We start from the raw sequence: 22,377 nt of genomic DNA, 5'->3' as shown, positions 1-22,377 counted from the left end.
CTAAATAACAGCACCCCCGTTATGCAACACGGATGCAGCAATACTTCTGCAACACAGATACAGCAACACTTCTGCAACACAGATGCAGCAACACTTCTGACCTGTTGGAACTAGGATATCATCTTTCATTATAAACTATTCCCTTCATGAGGAGTTAAATTACTCAAAATCCCTGGGCATTGGCCAAGTTGTATAAAAAGATCTCTACATAGTAAGAGTGACAAGTAGGCTTAAGCCCCCAAGTACAATTTTAATGAGGAGACAAACAATCTTGGAACAAGCCACTCCATGAGATTCCTTCCTTAGCTAGTCTATAATCAAGCTCTTAATAATCACCTATATCAGCCTGTCCCAAACAATTATCATCAAACTTTCCTTTCAGGTAGACTATTGGGATGTAGGTTTCCCTAACTCCTTTCACTTTACCCTAAGAGCACTAAACTCAGCTCAAATCAGGATCATTCCCCAAAAAGGGAGCTGTGTACCCTTACTAAAGAGAAAACTAAAAAGAAAAAAGCAGTTTGTTAGGTGACTTGCATCCACCTAAGTATCAGAGCCTCACTGAAACAGGGCACCTACCTTACTCCCTAGCCTTCAACCTTGGTCTCCCACAAGGAAACCCACTCTGAATACAGGGTAATGCGGAAGATGGGCTCTATACTTACTCTCAAGGAGAACATGGAATGCCATTTGGGGCTGGCAAAGCTACCTGAAAACTAAGCTGATTAACACATGGAGCCTAGGCCTTGGCTCGGATTTCTTCAATTTACCCCCTTACTTCCCAGTCATTTCACCTCTATGGTCCAATCATATGAGACTCTCTTCTGAAATAAGAGGCTCATCTGTTAACAACCATACTTTTCCACAATCTATCACACAGTATATTATTCTCCACATCTCTCTGCTGCGCACCTTACAGCCCTGTGTGTCCACTCTCGCCTACATTCAATTCCTCTCTCCCTACAGTTTACAAGGATTTTCAACTGACTGCCTAGTCAAGGAATTAAGTTGGTTTAAAAACCCTGCAGAGGAGGTGGAGTCAAGATGGCGGTGCGGGAAGATGCAGAGTTAGCGTCTCCCCACAGCTAGGGCACCTGCTGGCCGCTGGTGGTGGACTCTGACACCCAAGGAGACAGGAGGAACCCTAAGGTGAACCGGTAGGACGTAGGGAGACTGACAGTGGGAGATGTGGAGGCCAGACAGGATCGGTGCCCCTGAGGGCGGGGAGGTCAGGAGAGGCAGGCGGAAGGAGCCCACCAGGAGGAGTGGGAGAGGAGTGGAGGGCGACTGCCCCACCCACTTGGGCACGGGGAGCCTGCTGAGCTCCCAGGTGAGGCCCCCCTGTCCTCCAAACCCCCCTCCAGGCCGCGTGGGTCCTTGGGGGCACAGGAGGGAGGCCGGGGAGATCACGAGAGGCAGATGGGAGGAGCCCTCCAGGAGGACCTGGAGAGGAGAGGAGGGCGTTTGCCCCGCCCACTCGAGCCCAGGAAGCCTGCTGGGCTCCCAGGTGAGGTCCCCCACCCTCTGAGACCAACCTCTGCTCCTTGAGCCTAAGCCCCACCCCCCACAGTCCCCAAGGCCTTTTCCAGCCCTGTGGGTCCTGAGCACTGGCCCTGCCCACTGCCCAAACCTTGCCCTTGCTTAGGCCCCACTCTCCACAGCCAAGGCCTTTCTCCCCGCCTCCGTCCTTTTTCATTTTCCTCCTCCTCTTTTTTTTTCTACTATTGTGGTACTGATGCACATTCTGGTTGTTGACTCATCTATATTTTTATTTTTATATTCTTCCTAAAATATCTGTTAGTTTCCTAAGCTAATTTTATTTTTTACTATATTATTGGTTATTTTTCTTTTTTTTGTCACCCCAGGCGGCTTGCGGCATCTTGGTTCACAAGCCCGGAGTTGGGCCAGAGCTCCGCTGGTGGGAGTTCTGAGTCTGAACCACTGTACTAACAGAGAACCTTAAACTCCAGGGAATATTCATCAGAGTGAGGCCTCACGGAATCTCTCATCTCAGCAACAAAACCCAGCTCTACTCAATAGCCTACAAACCCCAGTGTTGGAAGCCTCAGGCCAAACAACCAGTAAGACAGGAACATAATCCCACTCAAAAAAAAAAAAGGGAGAGAGAGAGAGAGAGAGACGGCAAAAAAAATATATCACAGATGAAGGAGCAAGGTAAAAACCTACAAGACCAAATAAATGAAGAGGAAATAGGCAATCTACCTGAAAAAGAATTCACAGTAATGACAGTAAAGATGATCCAGAATCTTGGAAGTAGAATGGAGGCATGGACTGAGAAAATACAAGAAATGTTTAACAAAGATCTAGAAGAACTAAAGAACAAACAGAGATGAACAACACAATAACTGAAATGAAAAATACACTAGAAGGAATCAATAACAGATAACTGAGGCAGAAAAACGAATAAGTGAGCTGGAAGACAAAATGGTGGAAATAACTTCCGAGGAGCAGAATAAAGAAAAAAGAATGAAAAGAATTGAAGACAATTTCAGAGACCTCTGGGACAACACTAAAAGCACCAACATTCGAATTATAGGGGTCCCAAAAGAAGAAGAGAAAGAGAAAGGATCTGAGAAAATATTTGAAGAGATTATAGTTGAAAACTTCCCTAGCATGGGAAAGGAAATATCACCCAAGTCCAGGAAGCACAGAGAGTCCCATACAGGATAAATCCTAGGAAGAACACACCAAGACACATATTAATCAAACTAACAAAAATTAAATTCAAAGAAAAATATTAAAAGCAGCAAGGGAAAACAAAAAATAACATACAAAGGAATCCCCATACGGTTATCAGCTGATTTTTCAGCGGAAACTCTTCAGGCCAAAAGGGAGTGGCAGGATATACTTAAAGTGATGAAAGAGAAAAACCTACAACCAAGATAACTCTAACCAGCAAGGATCTCATTCAGATTTGATGGAGAAGTCAAAAGCTGTTCAGACAAGCAAAAGCTAAAAGAATTCAGCACCACCTAACCAGCTTTACAACAAATGCTAAAGAAACTTCTCTAAGCAGGAAACACAAGAGAAGAAAAAGACCCACAAAAACAAACCCAAAATGATTAAGAAAATGGTAATAGGAACATACATATTGATAATAACCTTGAATGTGAATGGATCAAATGCCCCAACCAAAAAACACAGACTGGCTGAATGGATACAAAAACAAGACCCATATATATGCTGTCTACAAGAGACCCACTTCAGACCTAGGGACACATACAGACTGAAAGTGAAGGGATGGAAAAAGATATTCCATGCAAATGCAAATCAAAAGAAAGCTGGAGTAGCAATACTTGTATCAGATAAAATAGACTTTAAAATAAAGACTGTTACAAGACATAAGGAGGGACACCACATAATGATCAAGGGATCAATCCAAGAAGATGTAACAGTGATAAATGTTTATGCACCCAACATAGGAGCACCTCAATACGTAAGGCAGCTGCGAACAACGATGAAAGAAGAAATCGACAGTAACACAATAATAGTAGGGGACTTTAGCACCCCGCTTACACCAATGGACAGATTATCCAAACAGAAAATAAATAAGGAAACACAAGCTTTAAATGACACAACAGACCAGGCAGATCTAATTGATATTTATCCACCCAAAAGTGGCAGAATATACTTTCTTCTCAAGTGCACATGGAACATTCTCCAGGATAGATCACATCTTGGGTCACAAATCAAGCCTCGGAAAATTTAAGAAAACTGAAATCATATCAAGCATCTTTTCTGACCACAACGCTATGAGATTGGAAGTAAATTACGGGAAAAAAACTGTAAAAAACAAAAATACATGGAGGCTAAAGAGATCACTGAAGAAATCAAAGAAGAAATAAAAAAATACATAGGAACAAATGACAACAAAAACACCACGACCCAAAACCTATGGGACGCAGCAGAAGCAGTTCTAAGAGGGAAATTTATAGCAATTCAATCTCACCTCAAAAAACAAGAAAAATCTCAAATACACAATCTAACCCTACACTTAAAACAACTAGAGACAGAAGAACAAAGAAAACCCAAAGTCAGTAAAAGGAAAGAAATCATAAAGATCAGAGCAGAAATAAATGAAACAAATGAAGACAACAATGGCAAAGATCAATGAAACTAAAAGCTGGTTCTTTGAGAGGATAAACAAAATTGATAAACCCTTAGCCAGACTCATCAAGAAAAAAAAGGGAGAGGACACAAATCAATAAAATTAGAAATGAAAAAGGAGAAATCACAACTGACACTGCAGAAATATAAAGGATTATAAGAGACTACTACAAACAACTATATGCCAATAAAATGGACAACCACAAAGAAATGGACAAATTCTTGGAAAAACAATTTTCCAAGACTGAACCAGGAAGAATCAGAAAATATAAACAGATCTATCACACGTAATGAAATTGAAACCATAATTTAAAATCTTCTAACAAACAAAAGTCCAGGACCAGATGGCTTCACAGGCGAATTCTATCAAACTTGTAGAAGAGCTAACACCGATCCTTCTCAAACTCTTCCAAAAAGCTGCAGAGGGAGAAACACTCCCAAATTTCTTCTACGAAGCCACCATTACCCTGATACCAAAACCAGAAAAAAGATATCACAAAAAAAGAAAATTATAGACCAATATCACTGATGAACATAGATGCAAAAATCCTGAAGAAAATACTAGAAAACTGACTCCAACAACACATTAAAAGGATCATACACCATGATCAAGTGGGATTTATCCCAGGGATGCAAGGATTCTTCAATATATGCAAATCAATGTGATACACCATATTAACAAATTGAAGAAGAAAAACCATATGATCATCTCAATAGATGCAGAAAAAGCTTTTGACAAAATTCAACACCCATTTATGATAAAAACTCTCCAAAAAATGGGCAAAGAGGGAACCTACCTCAACATAATAAAAGACACATATGACAAACCCACAGCAAGCATCATACTCAATGGTGAAAAACTGAAAGCATTTCCTCTAAGATCAGGAACAAAACAAGGATGTCCACTCTCGCCATTCTTATTCAACATAGTTTTGGAAGTCCTAGCCATGGCAATCAGAGAAGAAAAAGAAATAAAAGGAATACAAATTGGAAAAGAAGAAATAAAACTGTCACTGTTTGCTGATGACATGATACTATACATAGAGAATCCTAAAGATGCCACCAGAAAACTACTAGAGCTAATCAATGAATTTGGTAAGGTTGCAGGATACAAAATTAATGCACAGAAATCTCTGGCATTCCTATACACCAACAACGAAAAATCAGAAAGAGAAATTAATGAAACACTCCCATTTACCACTGCAACGAAAAGAATAAAATACCTAGGAATAAACCTGCCTAAGGAGGCGAAAGACCTGTACTCAGAAAACTATAAAATACTGATGAAAGAAATCAAAGATGACATAAAGAGATGGAGAAATATACCATGTTCTTGGATTGGAAAAATCAATATTGTGAAAATGACTATACTAGCCAAAGCAATCTACAGATTCAATGCAATCCCTATCAAACTACCAATGGCATTCTTCACAGAATTAGAACAAAATATTTTACAATTCATATGGAAACACAAAGGACCCCAAATAGCCAAAGCAGTCTTGAGAAAGAAAAATGGAGCTGGAGGAATAAGGCTCCCCAACTTCAAACTATACCACAAAGCTACAGTAATCAAGACAGTATGGTACTGGCACACAAAGAGAAATATAGATCAATGGTACAAGATAGAATGCCCAGAGATAAACCCACGCACACATGGACACCTAATTTACAACAAAGGAGGCAAGAACATACAATGGAGAAAAGACGGCCTCTTAAATAAGTGGTGCTGGGAAAAGTGGACAGCTACATGTGAAAGAATGAAATTAGAACACTACCTAACACCATACACAAAAATAAACTCCAAATGGATTAAAGACTTAAATGTAAGACCAGACACTATAAAACTCTTAGAGGAAAACATAGGAAAAACACTCTTTGACATAAACCACAGCAAGATCTTTTTTGACCCACCTCCTAGAGTACCGGAAATAAAACCAAAAATAAACAAATGGGACTTAATTAAACTTAAAAACTTTGCACAGCAAAGTAAACCATAAACAAGACAAAAAGACAACCCTCAGATTGGGAGAAAATACTTGCAAATGAAACAACAGACAAAGGATGAATCTCCAAAATATACAAACAGCTCAATATCAAAAAAAAAAATCCAGTTAAAAAATGGGTGGAAGACCTAAATAGACATTTCACCAAGGAAGACATACAGATGGCCAAGAGGCACATGAAAAGATGCTCAACGTCACTAATTATTAGAGAAATGCAAATCAAAACTACAATGAGGTATCACCTCACAACAGTCAGAATGGCCATTATCAAAAAATTTAGAAACAATAAATGCTGGAAAGGGTGTGGTGAAAAGGGAACCCTCCTGCACTACTGGTGGGAATGTAAATTGATACAACCACTAAGGAGAACAGTATGGAGGTTCCTTTAAAAACTAAAACTGGAACTACCATATGACCCAGCAAGCCCACTACTGGGCTTATACCCTGAGAAAACCATAACTCAAAAAGAGACATGTACCACAGTGTTCATTGCAGCACTATTTACAATAGCCAGGACATGGAACCAACCTAACTGTTCACCTACAGAAAATGGATAAAGAAGATGTGGCACATATATACAATGGAATATTACTCAGCCATAAAAAGAAACAAAATTGAGTTATTTGTAGTGAGGTGGATCGACCTAGAGTGTGTCATACAGAGTGAAGTAAGTCAGAAAGAGAAACACAAATACCGTATGCTAACGCATATATATGGAATCTAAAAAAAAAAAAAAAAAAGGTACTGATGAACCTAGTTGCAGGGCAGAAATAAAGAGGTAGACATAGAAAATGGACTTGAGGACATGGATGGCGTGGGAGGGCAAAGTTGCGGCGAAGTGAGAGTAGCATGAACATATACACACTACCAAATGTAAAACAGTTGGCTGGTGGGAAGCAGCAGCATAGCACAGGGAGATCTGCTTGGTGCTTTGTGATGACCTAGAGGGGTGGGATAGGGAGGGTGGGAGGGAGGCTCAAGAGGGAGGGGATATGGGGACATGTGTATACATATGGCTGATTCACTTTGTTGTGCAACAGAAACTAACACAGTATTGTGAAGCAATTATACTCCAATAAAGATTTTTTTTTTAAAAATCTTGCAGAGACCATCCTACTACAAAGAATCGCTCATTCACAGTAGGATGGATTTCTAACACCTATTGCCCTTTTTAATATTGTGACTGACTACAAAAGACATATCTGGGTTTTTTAGTTTTTGGCTTTTTTTTTGAGTGTCATTGTATCAGTTTTTTCCTTCTAGCAATATTGCAATGAAAATAATCAGCAGAGGGCAAAATGACCACTAAACTCAGATACCAGGGGTTCCATTTCTGGGATCCTTCCTACAGTTACATGGAAAGAATCTTCCTTCTTCTCTACCCTTACTAGATTTCCTAAGTAAAACAGATGTGAGATAACCTAACATCAATATTCCACCCGTCAATAATTTCTTAGTCTTTTCAACTCTAAGCTTTTGAACCCAATAGTTGACACAATTCTTTTCTGATAATAGGATGCTAAAATTGGCTATGACACTGTCAAAATATCTTACCTAGTGTGATCATTTAAAATATGCCTGGGACTTCCCTGGTGGCGCAGTGGTTAAGAATACGCCTGCCAATGCAGGGGACACAGGTTAGAGCCCTGGTCCGGGAAGATCCCACATGCCGCGGAGCAACTAAGCCCGTGTGCCACAACTACTGAGCCTTCATGCCACAACTACTTAAGCCCACGTGCCTAGAGCCCGTGCTCCACAACAAGAGAAGCCACCGCAATGAGAAGCCCGCGCACCGCAACAAAGAGTAGTCCCCGCTCACTGCAACTAGAGAAAGCCCACACAGCAACAAAGACCCAACACAGTCAAAAAAAAAAAATTTTAAATAAATTTTTTTAAAAAACCTTAAAAAATATAAAATAAAATATGCCCGAAATTCTTTGACAGTCCCCCCGCCCCTCAACAGGTGGAGGCCAATTTCTTTCCCCTTGAAAGTGGGCTGGACTTAGTGACTCGCTTGTCATAAACAGAATATAGTGGAAGTGACAGTGTGTGACTTCTGAGACTAGGTCATAAAAAGGTATTGTGGTTTCGTCCTTGCTGTCTCTCTTGAATCACTTACTCTGGGGACAAGTTAGTGTGAGGACACTAAAGCAGCCCTAGGGAAATGTCCACAAGGCGAGGAACTAAGGCCTCCCACCAACAGATGTGTGAGTGAGCCACCTTCAAAGTGGTCCTCAGGCCCCCACTGAGACTTCAGATGATGGCAGACCTGGCTGAAATCTTGGCCGCAATCTCTTGGGAGTCTCTAAGCTAGAACCACCCACCCAGCTAAGCCACTCCAAGATTCCAGACTCCAGAATATGAGATAATAAATGTTCGCTGTTTTCAAACTGCTGATTTTCAGGGTAACTTGTTTAACATCAATAGATAATACACTTAGATATTTTCTAAACTGAGAAGATAAAGAAAAGCTCTAACTGGGACTTCCCTGGTGGTCCAGTGGTTAGGACTTGGCGCTTCCACTGCAGGGGGTGCGGGTTTGGTTCCCTGGTCAGGGAACTAAGATCCCATGTGCTGCGCAGTACGGCCAAAAAGAAAAAGAGAAGAAAAGCTCTACCCAATTGCTAGCAGAACCCACAGAACCCACTACTGCTGAATTGCAATTTAACAGGATTATGGTACCAATTCAATGAATAATGATAGAGGTTACTTAATAACTAATCCCTCTTGGTTTTCCACAGTTCTGAGATAGATACTAGAGACTGTTCTGAAGCATTTTCTGTAAATCTTGGCTTAAAATTTAGTCTTGCGAGCTCAAGTGGTTTATGAAAGTTTAGTTGGAATGACAAGCCCTCTTAACTAGTAACCTAATACACTGTTCCAAATGCCTATGATCCCATTTTCTCCCCATAATTCATACTAATAGAGAACAACTGAAACTAGTCCCAACTGGTCAAATATTAACCTTATTCTTGGTCTTTAAGAGGAAATGCCATTGGGCTTCCCTGGTGGCACAGTGGTTGAGAATCTGCCTGCCAATGCAGGGGACACAGGTTTGAGCCCTGGTCTGGGAGGATCCCACGTGCCACGGAGCAACTAGGCCCGTGAGCCACAGCTACCGAGCCTGCGCATCTGGAGCCTGTGCTCCGCAACAAGAGAGCCCGCCACAGTGAGAGGCCCGCGCACCGCGATGAAGAGTGGTCCCCGCTCGCCGCAACTAGAGAAAGCCCTCGCACAGCAACGAAGACCCAACACAGCCAAAAATAAATAAATAAATAATTTTTTAAAAAAAGGAGGAAATGCCATTAACAAACACGCCTTCACCATACCCTATCCATAGGTTTGCTGGAAGTTGCTCCTCAGGCACTATTTAAACTTAGGACTGTATTATAAACTCATTTTTTAAATGTAATACATTCCGTCCAAGAGAAAGACCTGTCAGTGTGCTAACATTTCTAATGAGCACTTTTTAAAGTACTACTTTAGGGAATTCCCTGGCGATCCAGTGGTTAGGACTCGGTGCTTTCACTGCCATGGCCCGGGGTTCAATCCCTGGTCGGGGAACTAAGATCCTGCAAGCTTCGAGGCGTGGCAAAAAAAAAAAAAAAAAAGGACTATTTTAAATCTATTATTTACAAAGTTGTTGGAATTACGTATTTTACTCTCATTTTTTTCTGCCAACCTCTCCATCCACCCCTGAACAAAACTGAATTGGAAACAAATTCTTACCTGCAGCGGTCTCCGTAAATACAGTACCCTCGCTGAAAATACTTGCACACTACACCATATGGACTGTCAGAGAGGTCATGTGAGTATCGACAGTTATCTCCTTCCTTACAAACCCCATGCATGAAATACCTGTGAGACAAAGAACCACAAGTTGGTTTACAAGTCAGTACTCAAAGAATTCATGACCAATATATTCTAATAACACAGGAGCACTATATACTAATACTATATTCTACTGTTATAGTCTATTTACACAAATACGAGTCATGAACACAAAGAAAGTAGAACTAGACCATATGACCATAAAATTATCCATGATGGTACCACAGGAAGGTTGCCTATAGATACAGACACCAATTTAAACTTTGAGGTCATCATTAATCTAGTCTCTGCGGGTTAAGTCTGACTACTGCTCTCATTTTACAGTCTTACAGAGGTAGCTTCTTGTTTTCCACTAACATCAGCCATAACGGCAGCTCTATCTGAAAAAAAATCAAAGATAAGCAAGAAACAACGTAAACCTGAACGGGTCAGACTACTGTATATGTTTCAATTCTTGGAGAAACCATTTTAATTCTTTAAAAGCCACATGTGAAAATACAAGTAAAAGTTGTTGCAAAGGTAGAGGCAAAGTGAAATCACTTTCTGTCCTTCATTTAGCAGACTCTTGTTCTGAAGAACATGTGTACCTAACTAGCAGTTTCCAAAAACCAAGTATCAGAGAATGACTCAGTTTCTAAGAGGACCTGGGAATTTGCTACAAGTGCAACTTTTGAGACCTCACCTCAGACCAACTAAACTGGAAATAGGGCGGGGGGCCAAGCAGCAATCTGTAAGTAACTAGGTGGATCAGGGAAGTAATAAAGGTCTGTAGATAATCTTGATCTTGTAAAGTGGGTAGAACCACCACCACCCCTTGCATCCTCCCTCCCATCACTGACTTTGGTCTCTTTCTCTTGAGCAGAGTTATGAAGATTTCATGTTGGCAGACCGTAACTGCCCCAAATATGCATCTATGTACAGCTGATCCAGAGTAAGGAAAAAGTGCCTATCTCCTGGGTGTGTCAATTATCTAGAGGTGAAAGGTAGAATAGCAGTAAGTGCACTCCACTTGTCCACTGGATTGAAGGATATATAGAAAAGAGACTCATATTTACCTAAAGGAGCCTTGAAGGCGGCTGCCCCAAATTGAAATGTGAAAGGTTCTATTCAAATTACTGGCACAGGGCTTCCCTGGTGGCACAGTGGTTGGGAATCCGCCTGCCAATGCGGGGGACACGGGTTCGAGCCCTGGTCCCGGAGGATCCCACATGCCACGAAGCAACTAGGCCCGTGCGCCACAACTGCTGAGCCTGCGCTCTGGAGCCCTGCGAGCCACAGCTGCTGAGCCTGCGTGCCACAACTACTGAAGCCCATGCTCCTGAAGCCCGTGCTCCGCAACAAGAGAAGCCACCACAATGAGAGGACGGCGCACTGCAACGGGGAGTGGCCCGAGAGCCCTCGAACAGCAAGGAGGACCCAACGCAGCCAAAAATTAATTAATTTTTAAAAAATTACTGGCATTTATACCTTCTATGTGACATAGAAAGAAAAAATGTAACATCTTGGTGGAACAGCTATAATCATCAAGAAGATCCTAAACTGCCCTAGGGTTTCAGTCCCGTAACAAAACATAAGAATATAGTAGTAGGAAGTCAAATTCTAACTATAATTAACCTAACTTCAACTGTTATCAGGTTTAACTTAATCTAACTAGGTCTGAACTTTTGCTCAACTACAGGGCAACTTTCTGCAAGCTTTGAAGCTGTCTGAGCACCACATAAGACAAATTTGAGTTAAACCACTTGTGCCAATAGGTACTTTTTGACTGCATAAATGAAGAGATTAACACTTAAAAAAAGCCAACAACCCAACAAATCAATAATTTCATTGTAATCACCACTAGTATAATCATGCTTCAAAGTATCTATAAAAGTATCCACAGTTGGTAATTGGTTATTCATTTGAAACAGTCTCACTGTTCGAATACAGTTGCTTACTGTCCCATCCCCAGTGGGAACTTTCACAATTCTCAACACAAGACAAAGCTGTCTATACCTTCCAATATTCTTTGGGGTCAGCTTGAAGTCAGAGATGCACATACTGATACAGTTTTAAGGCTTGATAAAACACCTACCCCTAGAGATCTCAAACCAGTTGCTCCAAGGAGTTCAGCTCCCTAACACCTGCATTTAAATGTTCAGCAGGATGCTCTTCCTTAACACTTTTGCAACACCTCACACCACTATTACTTTTTGACATCCACGATAGTAAAAACTGTTCCTGAGAATCCAAAATGAAAGAGTAAAACTCAGAGTCACTGGCCTAAGACAGTGTAGCATGGCCTGTTAGCACCTTTTGACCAAGAGCATAATACAGCAGTGACCAAGAATGGAGAGAACAGAGGGGAGGACAGGCTGGAGAGCTAGGGAACAGATTCTGCAGGGCCTTTTAAGTCAAGTTATCTTAAAGCAGTAAGAAGCCACTGAAAGATTTTAAACAAGGACATGTCAGAATTAAATTTAAATTTTAAAGCACTACATTAAACTGCCTTCTTCCAGGTGATGTGTCTGGGCCAGCTAATTACATTTATGTCTAGGGACTTCAGTTGAGTCCAAGTTTCAAGAGCCAGCAGTGGATGCAGCTACCAGAACAGTTAATACAATCAGGCTGCATCAGTAGTCAACTGTTTGGATCCAAGTAGTAATAAAAAGCACACAGTTTGGGACTTCCCTGGTGGCACAGTGGTTAAGACTCCATGCTCCCAATGCAGGGGGCCTGGGTTCGATCCCTGGCCGGGGAACTAGATTCCACATGCGTGCCGCAACTAAGACCCGGTGCAACCGAATAAATAAATAAATAAATAAATAAATAAATAAATAAATAAATAAAAAAGCACACAGTTTCAGGATTAGGAAGACTGTTTAAATTCCAGCTTTGTGACCCTCAGTAAAGCTATTGTCTTAGTTTCACCACTCTTTCAGATTTAAGAACTTAAAAACAAACAAACAAACAAACCACGCATGCAGTAGCAGCTGCTGCGTAGTGTCTTTGCTGGCACTCGAGTTCATTTCCTCATCTCCCCTTCCACATCTCTTCTCTGCCTTGACTACATTTGTTTCCGACCACACACTGTAAGAGGTACACACTAACAAATCGGGTAAGAAAAGCAAGAGACCTAGATGTCATGCCATAAGAAGATTTTAAGTAACTGGAGTAGTTTGGCCAGAAGATAAAGGAATAGCCTTTTCCAGCACTATTCCTGGCAAAGTCAATACATGTGGGAAGCTACATCATAAACCTGGCTCAGCGTAAGGACTGAGAACTAGAACTATCCAGCAATGAAATAAGTTCCTGAGGTCCAGAACTAGCATCACCAAAGGAATTCAAGCAGACACAAAATCACCTGATACTGCAGAATCAACAGAAACACTAGAATACAAGCCCTAATTAGTTACTGCCAAATACTAAGCATTATTTTACATGGTTGTTTGGTACATATGGTCTGGGTTACATATGGTCTGGGCTTCTGGTTTGTTTTACTTGCCTTTTGTCTCTCAGTGATATTAACACTGTTGGTATAATTATAAACAGTCCTCAGAGTGAAATCCCTTCTTGCCAACCCATGTCTAAGTCTAAGAGATTACGACATGATAGTGTAAGTTATAACCTAAAGAGGAAAAAAGGCACCTCTCCCAAGAATTTCTCCCCATTTTTTTTTCTTTTTTAAATGCCACCACCAAAAAGCCATCATCCAAATTCACCTCAATGCCAGTGTCCAGGCTGAGCTTGCCTTCAGTTAAAGGCTGGGCCATATGATTTCTATGGTTCCTTCCACCTTGAAGATTCTATGACTCCAATCAGATATTGTCTAGTAATAAAGACAAATACAATTGACTAGAATCCCCGACTGTTGTACCTCTTGGAAACGTTAAGCATGGTTACCAAGATACATATAAGAAACCCCAACAGTAGCTTGTGAGGGTGTAAGAGAGCTACAGAATACCCTTAAAGTACTTCTAGGCATCATAACAACCTGTCTGGGGATTTACAGAAATTACAGAATATTAATTAATTTGGCACTTAATCACTTAATCTGCTGTGACACTGCTTACTCTGTTACTTAATTCTTGGTAAGTACATGTACCCTATTTCTCAAACTAGATTGTAAATTCCTGGTGTTTAAGAACCACAGTTTATTCTGCTTTTTATCTTCTATAGTACCTGTACACATAATACTTAGATATTTGTTCAGTAAAAACTGTAGAAGACAGCTAGGTGTCATGGGGAATCATAGTGCCAGTAGCAAATTAATTTCTCTTTTCCCTGGGCTGAATAACTTTTTCAATGCCATCCCTTCAAAAAACACTGAAGTCTGCAAGCAATAAATCTTACTATGGATATCATAGCACTTGGATAAAGACTTTCTGGAAAAATTCCCTTCATTTTTAAGCTACACTTAAAGTTTTTGAAAAATCAAAATGAAAAAACACTTGGTTTTTGTGTATTATTTCAATACACTCGTCTACCATTGCAGAAGCACTCTGATAAAACAGTGTCTAAATTCAAAATTACAACTTGCAAGTTACAACTTTGTTGTTTTAACCCCCAACACTCAAGAAAACTAGAAAAAGCAACAGCATTTCTAGTTCACAGCACTAAATTCGAATAAAAGATATCAAAATGGCCTGGTGGGGGCAGCGTAACACAGTTCCTGGGGAAAAGTACACCCAGGTTTTTCTTAAAAGCCGCGAAGATAAACACAATGACACAGAATTTCAAGAGAAATATTTAGACAATACTAACCAACAAGAAAATACAGATGATTCTGAGCAACCAGAAACAAATTTCCAACATCCAAACAGCTAAGAGGATTATACCCTTGGTGAAGAAAACAGCCTTAGTCAAATTCCTAGATACAAAGGGGGGAAGAGGCACAAACTAGAACACTATCTTGAATTCTCTTCAAAGGAGATTTTGCTATCAAACACAATGAAAATATTTATAATACAGTGCATTTCTGCATCTCCTTCAACTTCTAGCTCTACATCTCTCGTTGTAAGCACTGATGTTTATTTACTGAATAACTGAATGAGATAGTCCCAGAAAGATATACACATGTTCTATTAAGTCCTTTGTCTTTGCTGATTTACAAGGGTCATCTTCTTCTTAACGAAAGCAGAGGAATCTTACAAGCACATATCAAGGTGGGTAATTTTAGGTGTGGATTTATCAAGATCAATTTAAGCATTTACTGAGTATACCAGGCACTGAGTAAAGCCCTACAGATACAATGATAAAACAGGGCCCCTGCTCTCAGAAAGCTCAAAGCTTACAATAAATAAATGAAGATATCGTATTTGGTATTCCCCTATTCAAGGAAGAAAGATTTTTTTTTTTAACAGGCGATCATGTTAGTACTTAGAACAACTGAAAACAATATCAAATATTAAAACCCAAGACTTATCAACTAGCCTGTGCTTTTTTGGATAACTGTCTCAAGCAAAAGCTACAGACAGCTTTATATGAAAAACAAAAACAATAGCACATCTAAGCCTGTATCTGATACATAATGCTTCTTAGAAATATTACTCAGCTATGTAAATTTCTTAAATATATAAATCTATTTGTTCATGGGCAAGGAACTCCCACTGGTCCAGAATCGATCTGGGATATTTCAGAAACTCAAAGAGCCTAAAGGTAGGCAAAAAGGAATGATTAATCTGGCGAGCTGTTCTGAATTCTGAGGACACTGGTGAGGAAATAGAAAAGGGGAAGCAGATCAGGGAAAAGTGCCTAACAGAGGAGAAAGTAAAGTGTAGATGTGACCACGCATTCTGGACAGAAATGAGTTGAGCTCAGATACAGACACAACAGGAAAATAATGAGACAAGTAATATATAGTAATGTCAAGTTAGTGATGGGTATTCAAGGCTAAAGTATATTGAGATCAGAGTCAGTGTGTGAAATCAAGGCACTGAATAGAGTTCTTAAAGAACCCACATATTAAAGGAAGATTAGTCTCAGTGTATAGATAGATTGGAACTGCAAGATGAATGGCTAGAAAATTCAGGAATGTAAAGGTTACACTAGTCCCTTTATTTTTAAGAGTCAACTAGCACATATAAATCAACTGTAACATTGTAGAGAAAAGAGAAGTAACAGGCTCAAATAATTGGTTCCATGAATAGGAATTTTAAAATTCTCATTCTTCGGGATACTGCACAAGTATTCTAAGGCTCTACAGATGACTGATAGAAGAAGCCACCTAAAACGGCTTTTATGCTTTCTACATCCCGTTATTGAAAATAAACTTAATTAAACTTATCATTCATGCCTTAAATGTATCATGTTAAGCACTGAGAACGCTTCACTCTCGCTGTTAATACCAAGGCAGTGAGTTCTGTACATTAAGATTTTCAAGCATTTACATATAAATTACCCCACCTAAGTGAAAACCGGCGTTTCAACTGATTTTTTCAACCGATTGAAAAACAAAAGCTTCTAGGCGCTAACTGATCACTTTTTAAAAATCCAAGTAGAACATCCAATTAAATGCCCTAATCTTAAACGTGCAGCTCGATAATTTTTTACAGGCGTGCACACGTCAGTATAACCGTCCTCCACTAATCACTTATTTTTTTTCCAAATATTTTCATCCGACATCCCAAACCAAAACAAAATCTCTCTCCTTTGGGAGCGACGAGCTCCTCGACTCCCTTAAGATGCGTGGATTTCAAAAGAGAAACCTTTTGCCGGGAAACGGGAACGGCAGCTCGTCAAATTTAGGGCGGAGGAGACGACCCCGGTCCGGCACTCGGTTCTAAGACAAAGCTCAGAACCGCCAACCTCGATAAACATACAAAGAAGAAATAACCAAAGCTCCTGCTCCGGGTGGGGCAGGGCGGGGGCCGAGAGACACGAGAAGACTTTACAAACGGATGACACGGCGGCGGGGCCCGGCAGCCAAGCCCCCTCGCCGGGGCCCGCGGCGGCGCTCCCCGGCCAGGCAGGGTCGCGTGGAGGCGGCGGGCTCCAGGCGACACCGCCAACCGCCTTCTCGAACCGGCGAGCTGGAGGCAGGGGCTGGTGGATCCGGCGACAATAAAAAGGAGGGAGGAGTCATCCTACCTCTCCCCGTGCGCGCTGCGCCGCTCCGCCGGGTGCGGGGAGACGGCGGGCGGTGCGGCGGCTCCGCAACGAGGCCGCGCGCGCCCGAGCCTCAGCGGCCGGCGGGGGTTGACGCAGCGCGGGCGGGGAGGCCGCGGCCGCCGCGGGGACAGCAACGCCGGCGGCGGCGGCGGCAGCAGCAGCAGCACCGTCGGCGGCGGCTGCGAAGCGCCGGCTCCCCTCCCACCTCCGGCCGGTCGCCCGCCCCTTCCTCCGGGGTCTCGGTCCCCTCCCCGCGCCCGGCGCCGGCCGCGCTGCGTCTCACCTGCAGGTGACCTGTTTAGTCCAGCCGCCGCCGCTGCCGTCGCTGCCGCCTCCCCCGCCCCCCGCCCCCAGGGACGGGGAGGTGACTGTGGGGGTAGGGGTGGGGGAGGCCGCTGCCACCGCCGCCGCTGCCGCTCCTGCTCCTGATGTTGTGGCTGTTGTTCCGGGAGCTGCAGCCTCCGCCATTACTGTTTATCCCACACAGCAATGGCGCCGGAACTTCCGGGATCACATAATTCCGGTCCGGCTGCCGGGAGGAGAAGGCGGCGAGGCGAGGGGTGGGGTGCGTAAGGACACTAAGGCGCCCGCTCGCTCCCCTCTGCCCCGCGTCGCGTCTCTGAGCGCTCTCGCCGCTCGAACTGCGGGCCGGAGCCCGAGCGCCCCCAGCCCGCCCCCAGCGCCCTCTGATTGGTGGGCGAGGCAGCTCCGCCTGGGAGGGGCGGGGCGAGGGCGGGCTACCCCAGGTGAGGCCCACCCCCCCCACCTACTGCCCCCAGGCTCCACATCCTGGGAACCAAAGTCCTCATTTCAAGGGCACTGACTTAGAGGAATGCGTCCCAGCATAGGCTGATGCAGTGGAGAGGCGGAGTGCGATTGGGGTCCTGGGTTTGAATCCAGACTTTCCTGGCTCTACCAATTACTAGCTGTACGAACTTGAGCTGGTTACCCATTCTATTTAGCCTCAGTCTCCTGATCTCTCAAATGGGGGTGAGAGTAGGCCCTACCACATAGGGTTGTGGTGAGGATTATATATGTGTGGCAATCACTGAGCTTAGTGCCTGGCCAGACGAAACACTTAATAAATGTTCTCTTATTCTTCCCATCAGAGGTGGGATCTCTCAACCCAAGAGAACAGCATTGTGGCTAAGCAAATGCTCTGCAGTCAGCTTGTCTCTGTTACCTCCAGGCCTCTCCCATTCCTAGCAATGTGTTTTTGAGTAAGTTAACTTACCTCTTAGTGCTCCTGCTTTCCATCTGTAAAATAATAAATAATAATAATTTAAAAATAATAATTGTCCCTACCCCAGAGACGATTATGAAAATTAAATGAGAGTCCACTGTGATTCACACTACAGTTTTAACTTAATAGATATTGAATAACAAAAGCTGTCTGAAATATCCCAGTTTCTAAGAGTTATTTCTAAAACTAGGAACATTAAAAAGTATTTAATCCTACTTTCTGATTAAAGCCCATAGTCCACACAGATGCTGCATATTAAATCCTGAGCAGTTTTTCATGAGCCCTTAAATTTGCTTTTCTATAGTCTCTCTACCTTGAGAAAGTGAAAATCCACCCCACTGATAATCAGACCACAATGTACCCAACAGACACAAACAAGGACAGTGGCAAAGCCAACAGAAAACAATGTTTCACCCAAGGCCACACCATGGCTGCGAAATGACTAACAATCCCCTTTTGAGTAATTACAGCTTTTTGCTATGACTTCCCCAGCCCCACTTCATTTCTCCCTCTGACCTCCCAAAGAAGATTTATGAGACACCCAGTTTCTAAACTGCCCCACCTCACGACAGCACCCCAAACCAGAGCTGGTCTTCTGCTGTGTTGTTACCCAAAAAGAGCTTCAACCCTGTGAGAAGCCCCTCCCTATTCCCCTTTCCAAGATGCCCACATTCCACTCCTGGGTGGCCTCCCCTGCTGCGGCAAGTTAATAAATCTTTGTTGGACCACAGGTGTGTTCCTGGTAGTCTTTTTCTGTTAGGGTTTATCTGTTGTTGTTAAATAACAAAATTTCAACCAAGTCAATTTTATGATCTGATTGGCTTTATTGAACAATTCATGAATTGGGCATCTAGAAAGGAGTTGCACTGAGCTGTAGAAAAGGAAAGTTTTTTAAAGGCTGAAAGGGGGCAGAAAAAGGAACTTATTAGCAAAGAAAGCATTGTTCTCCCAAAAGGAACAGAAGGGGCCTACTGGTCAGATCACCTCACCCAGTGCTGACCGGGTAATTCTAGGTTGACTGGTTAAAGGTTACATTCCTGGGGGGTTGAGACAACAATTAGGTTAGGTATTAAGTCTTGGTTTGGTGATGTGAGTTTAGCACAAGTGACTCCATTTGGGGCCTTCTGTCTCCTTTTTAACACAGTCAAGTGATAAATTGTGTTTTTAAAACGTGGGAGTAGGGAAGGAAGTACTGAAACTTTTTTATGTTAAGAAAAAGGGTCATTTAAAACAATTCTTCTATTTTAGAAAAATCCTCTTGTAAAGTATGGATTCTTTTTGTCTCCTCACTGCTGCCCTCACCTGGAAGCAGTGATGCTCGGCTCAGGGCCCTCAGTGCAGTCATATGAGATGGTAGAAGATCTGAGTCTCAGAGATACACCTGGAAAGGCCCTGGGCCTCAACTTTAAGATGGATTGAGGATGGGACCCAGAGCTGTCCCCGAGACCCCCTGTGCCCAGCCAAGCTGAGCTCTGAATTTTAGATCTTCCTGTTCAACCCTGCAGCCAAAGTGACTTTCTCTGCTCCAAGTCCTCCAAGGAGGGTTTCAATCAGGGTAAGGCTTTACTAGGCCCCATCTACAGACCTCATCTCTCTTCTGCCCCTTTTTCCCTTCTCCAGGAACTCTGACCTCAAGCTTGTTACCAAATGCAAGTTTGTGTGCCCCAGGCACAGTGAGGCCAAACAGACCTGAACATCAGAGTTTGGTGCAGAGAAAGGTTTATTGCAGGGCCAAGCAAGGGGAACGGGTGGCTCATGCTAAAAAAAACACCAACTCCTCGATGGTTTTCAAGGAGAAGTTTTTATAGGCAAAATTTGGGGTGAGGGCTGCAAGGTGTGTGACTTTCCTCTGACCGGTTGGTGGTGAGGTAACTGGACGGTGCTCCAGGAATCTGGTGTTCAGCCCGAAGTTACCATCCTCCACCTGGGTGGGGACCTTAGTTCCTGCAGAAGAACTCAAAGATATTGTTATGTACATTCCTTCAGGAAGAACCAGGACCCTGCCCCGAGGCTTCACTATTGTTTCTTGACTGCTCCTTCTTTGTTTCTGTATTCCCTCCCTTCCCTGATTAGCAACTGTTTGAATCCACCCTTTGGAATATCAAGGAGGCTGAATGAAGCTTATAAACAAGAAACTAGGGGCCGGGAAAGGATTTGTACTTGGTTTCATGCTGACCCAAACACGCAAGTCACACTCTCACAACCTCATCATCTAGGCATTTCCTTGGCTACCTCCTCCAAGCCTTTGCCAAAACTCAACCAGAAATTCTCAAATTCTCGGGGCTGGGGGTGATAAATTGGGAGATTGGGATTGAACATATACACACTACTATATATAAAATAGGTAACTAATAAGGACCTACTGTACAGCACAGGGAACTCTACTCAATACTCTGTAATGACCTATATGAGAAAAGACTCCTAAAAGAGTAGATATATGTGTCGACTAAAAAACTATTCACAACCTAAAAGTTGAGAGTTATGTTTTATTCAGCTGGAGTTTTTTAGGACTTCAAGCCCGGGAGTCAGCGTCTCAAGTAACCCTGAGAAAATTGCTCCGAGGAGAGGAGAGGGGAACTAGGACATATAGGAGTTTGTAACAAAGGCAGGTAGTAGGAACAAAAGATTAATGTTAATAAAAGAAAACCAGATAGCTCTAGTTAAGGAATTTAACATTTTTCTCTGTACGGGAAGATGCAAGAGTTGGGCTCACTGAAATCATTCCTTTGATATGCACCTCAGCTGTCTGGGGCCAGTATCCTGTGTTTTCCACGTCCTGAGTTCCTCAGGGCTCACCACAGGGAGTGGCTGCAGTCTGATGGCTGCTAGAAGGCAGGTAATGCTTTTCCTTCCTGAGTCCCCTCAGGGCTTACCAGCGCAGCCTAGGTGCAGCTGCAATTGCTGATGACTGTGACATCCTTTGTTTACTGATAATGGCAGGCAATATTCCATTTATCATATGCATGTGTATAACTGATTCACTTTGCTGTACAGCAGAAACTAGCACAACATTGCAAATCAACTATACTCCAATACAAATTAATTAAGGGCTTCCCTGGTGGCGCAGCGGTTAAGAATCTGCCTGCCAATGCAGGGGACACGGGTTCGAGCCCTGGTCCGGGAAGATTCCCACATGCTGCGGAGCAACTAAGCCTGTGCACCACAACTACTGAGCCTGCAAGTCACAACTACTGAGAGCCCGCGTTGCCTAGAGCCCATGCTCCACAACAAAGAGAAGCCACCGCAATGAGAAGCCCATGCACCACAACGAAGAGTAGCCCCAGCTCACCGCAACTAGAGAAAGCCCACGCGCAGCAAGGAAGACTCAACACAGCCAAAAATAAATAAATTAAATAAATAAAGTTTTAAAAAATTAAAACAATTTAAAGAAAGGAAATTCTCAAATCTCAATTTCTCCTCTGACTGCCTTTTAAAATATTGCAACATGTTTCCTCACCACCTCACCCCACCCTCCTACACTCCTAATCCCCTTACTTTGCTCCATTTTTCTTTTTCTTTCTTTCTTTCTTTTTTTTTTGGCATGCAGGATCTTAGTTCCCCGACCAGGGATCGAACCCATGTCCCTGCAGTGGAAGCTGGAGTCTTAACCACTGGATCACCAGGGAAGTCCCTGCTCTATTTTTCTTTATTGCATAGTATTTACCTTCTAATTTACTATAGAATTTCTTGTTATTTATTTTTTAATTGTCTGTCTCTCCTAGCTAGAATATAAGTTCTCTGAGGGCATGGATCTTTACCTATTTTGTTCAGATGTATCCCAAGTCCCTAGTACAGTGTCTGGCATATAGTAGGTGCTCAATAATATTTGGGCAATGGATGAAAGAATTCTCTGTTGTTAGAAAAATTACTATGCCTTGTCTCACCATCCATACCAATAGGAATAATTATGTTTTGTATTATAGGGAAACAAAATAAACAAAGAGTCATCTCTTTCTCTGGGAGAAAAGTTCAGCACAGGGCAATCCATTTATCTCTTCCCTCACAAAATATTTATTAGTGATTTTGATTTTGCTGGACCCGTGCTACCCAAACAGCCAGGTTACATAGGAATCATGAGCAGAC

General features: G+C 42.6%; 1 protein-coding gene across 2 annotated transcripts in view; it reads right to left on the bottom strand.

Annotated features, from left to right (window-relative positions):
• The window catches only part of MKRN1 (makorin ring finger protein 1), a 29,962-nt gene extending 12,243 nt beyond the window's left edge, over positions 1-17,719 (bottom strand). Inside the window, exons 1-2 of one of the 2 annotated variants that reach the window (XM_036863512.1) lie at positions 17,335-17,718; positions 9,861-9,989 (exon numbers count right to left, since the gene is read on the bottom strand). In XM_036863512.1, coding sequence (XP_036719407.1) covers positions 9,861-9,989; positions 17,335-17,519 — 314 coding nt within the window. In that variant the 5' untranslated portion in view covers positions 17,520-17,718. Of the gene's footprint in view, positions 1-9,860; positions 9,990-17,334 lie in introns of both variants that reach the window. The other variant, XM_036863513.1, reaches the window with a different exon arrangement.
• Between the last annotated feature and the right edge of the window lie 4,658 nt (positions 17,720-22,377).

This window comes from Balaenoptera musculus, chromosome 9 (genome assembly GCF_009873245.2).
Source record: "Balaenoptera musculus isolate JJ_BM4_2016_0621 chromosome 9, mBalMus1.pri.v3, whole genome shotgun sequence".
In the NCBI taxonomy this organism is placed as follows: Eukaryota; Metazoa; Chordata; class Mammalia; order Artiodactyla; family Balaenopteridae; genus Balaenoptera; species Balaenoptera musculus.
Note: the sequence above shows the minus strand (reverse complement) of the source record. Positions and strands in the feature narration are given on the sequence as shown.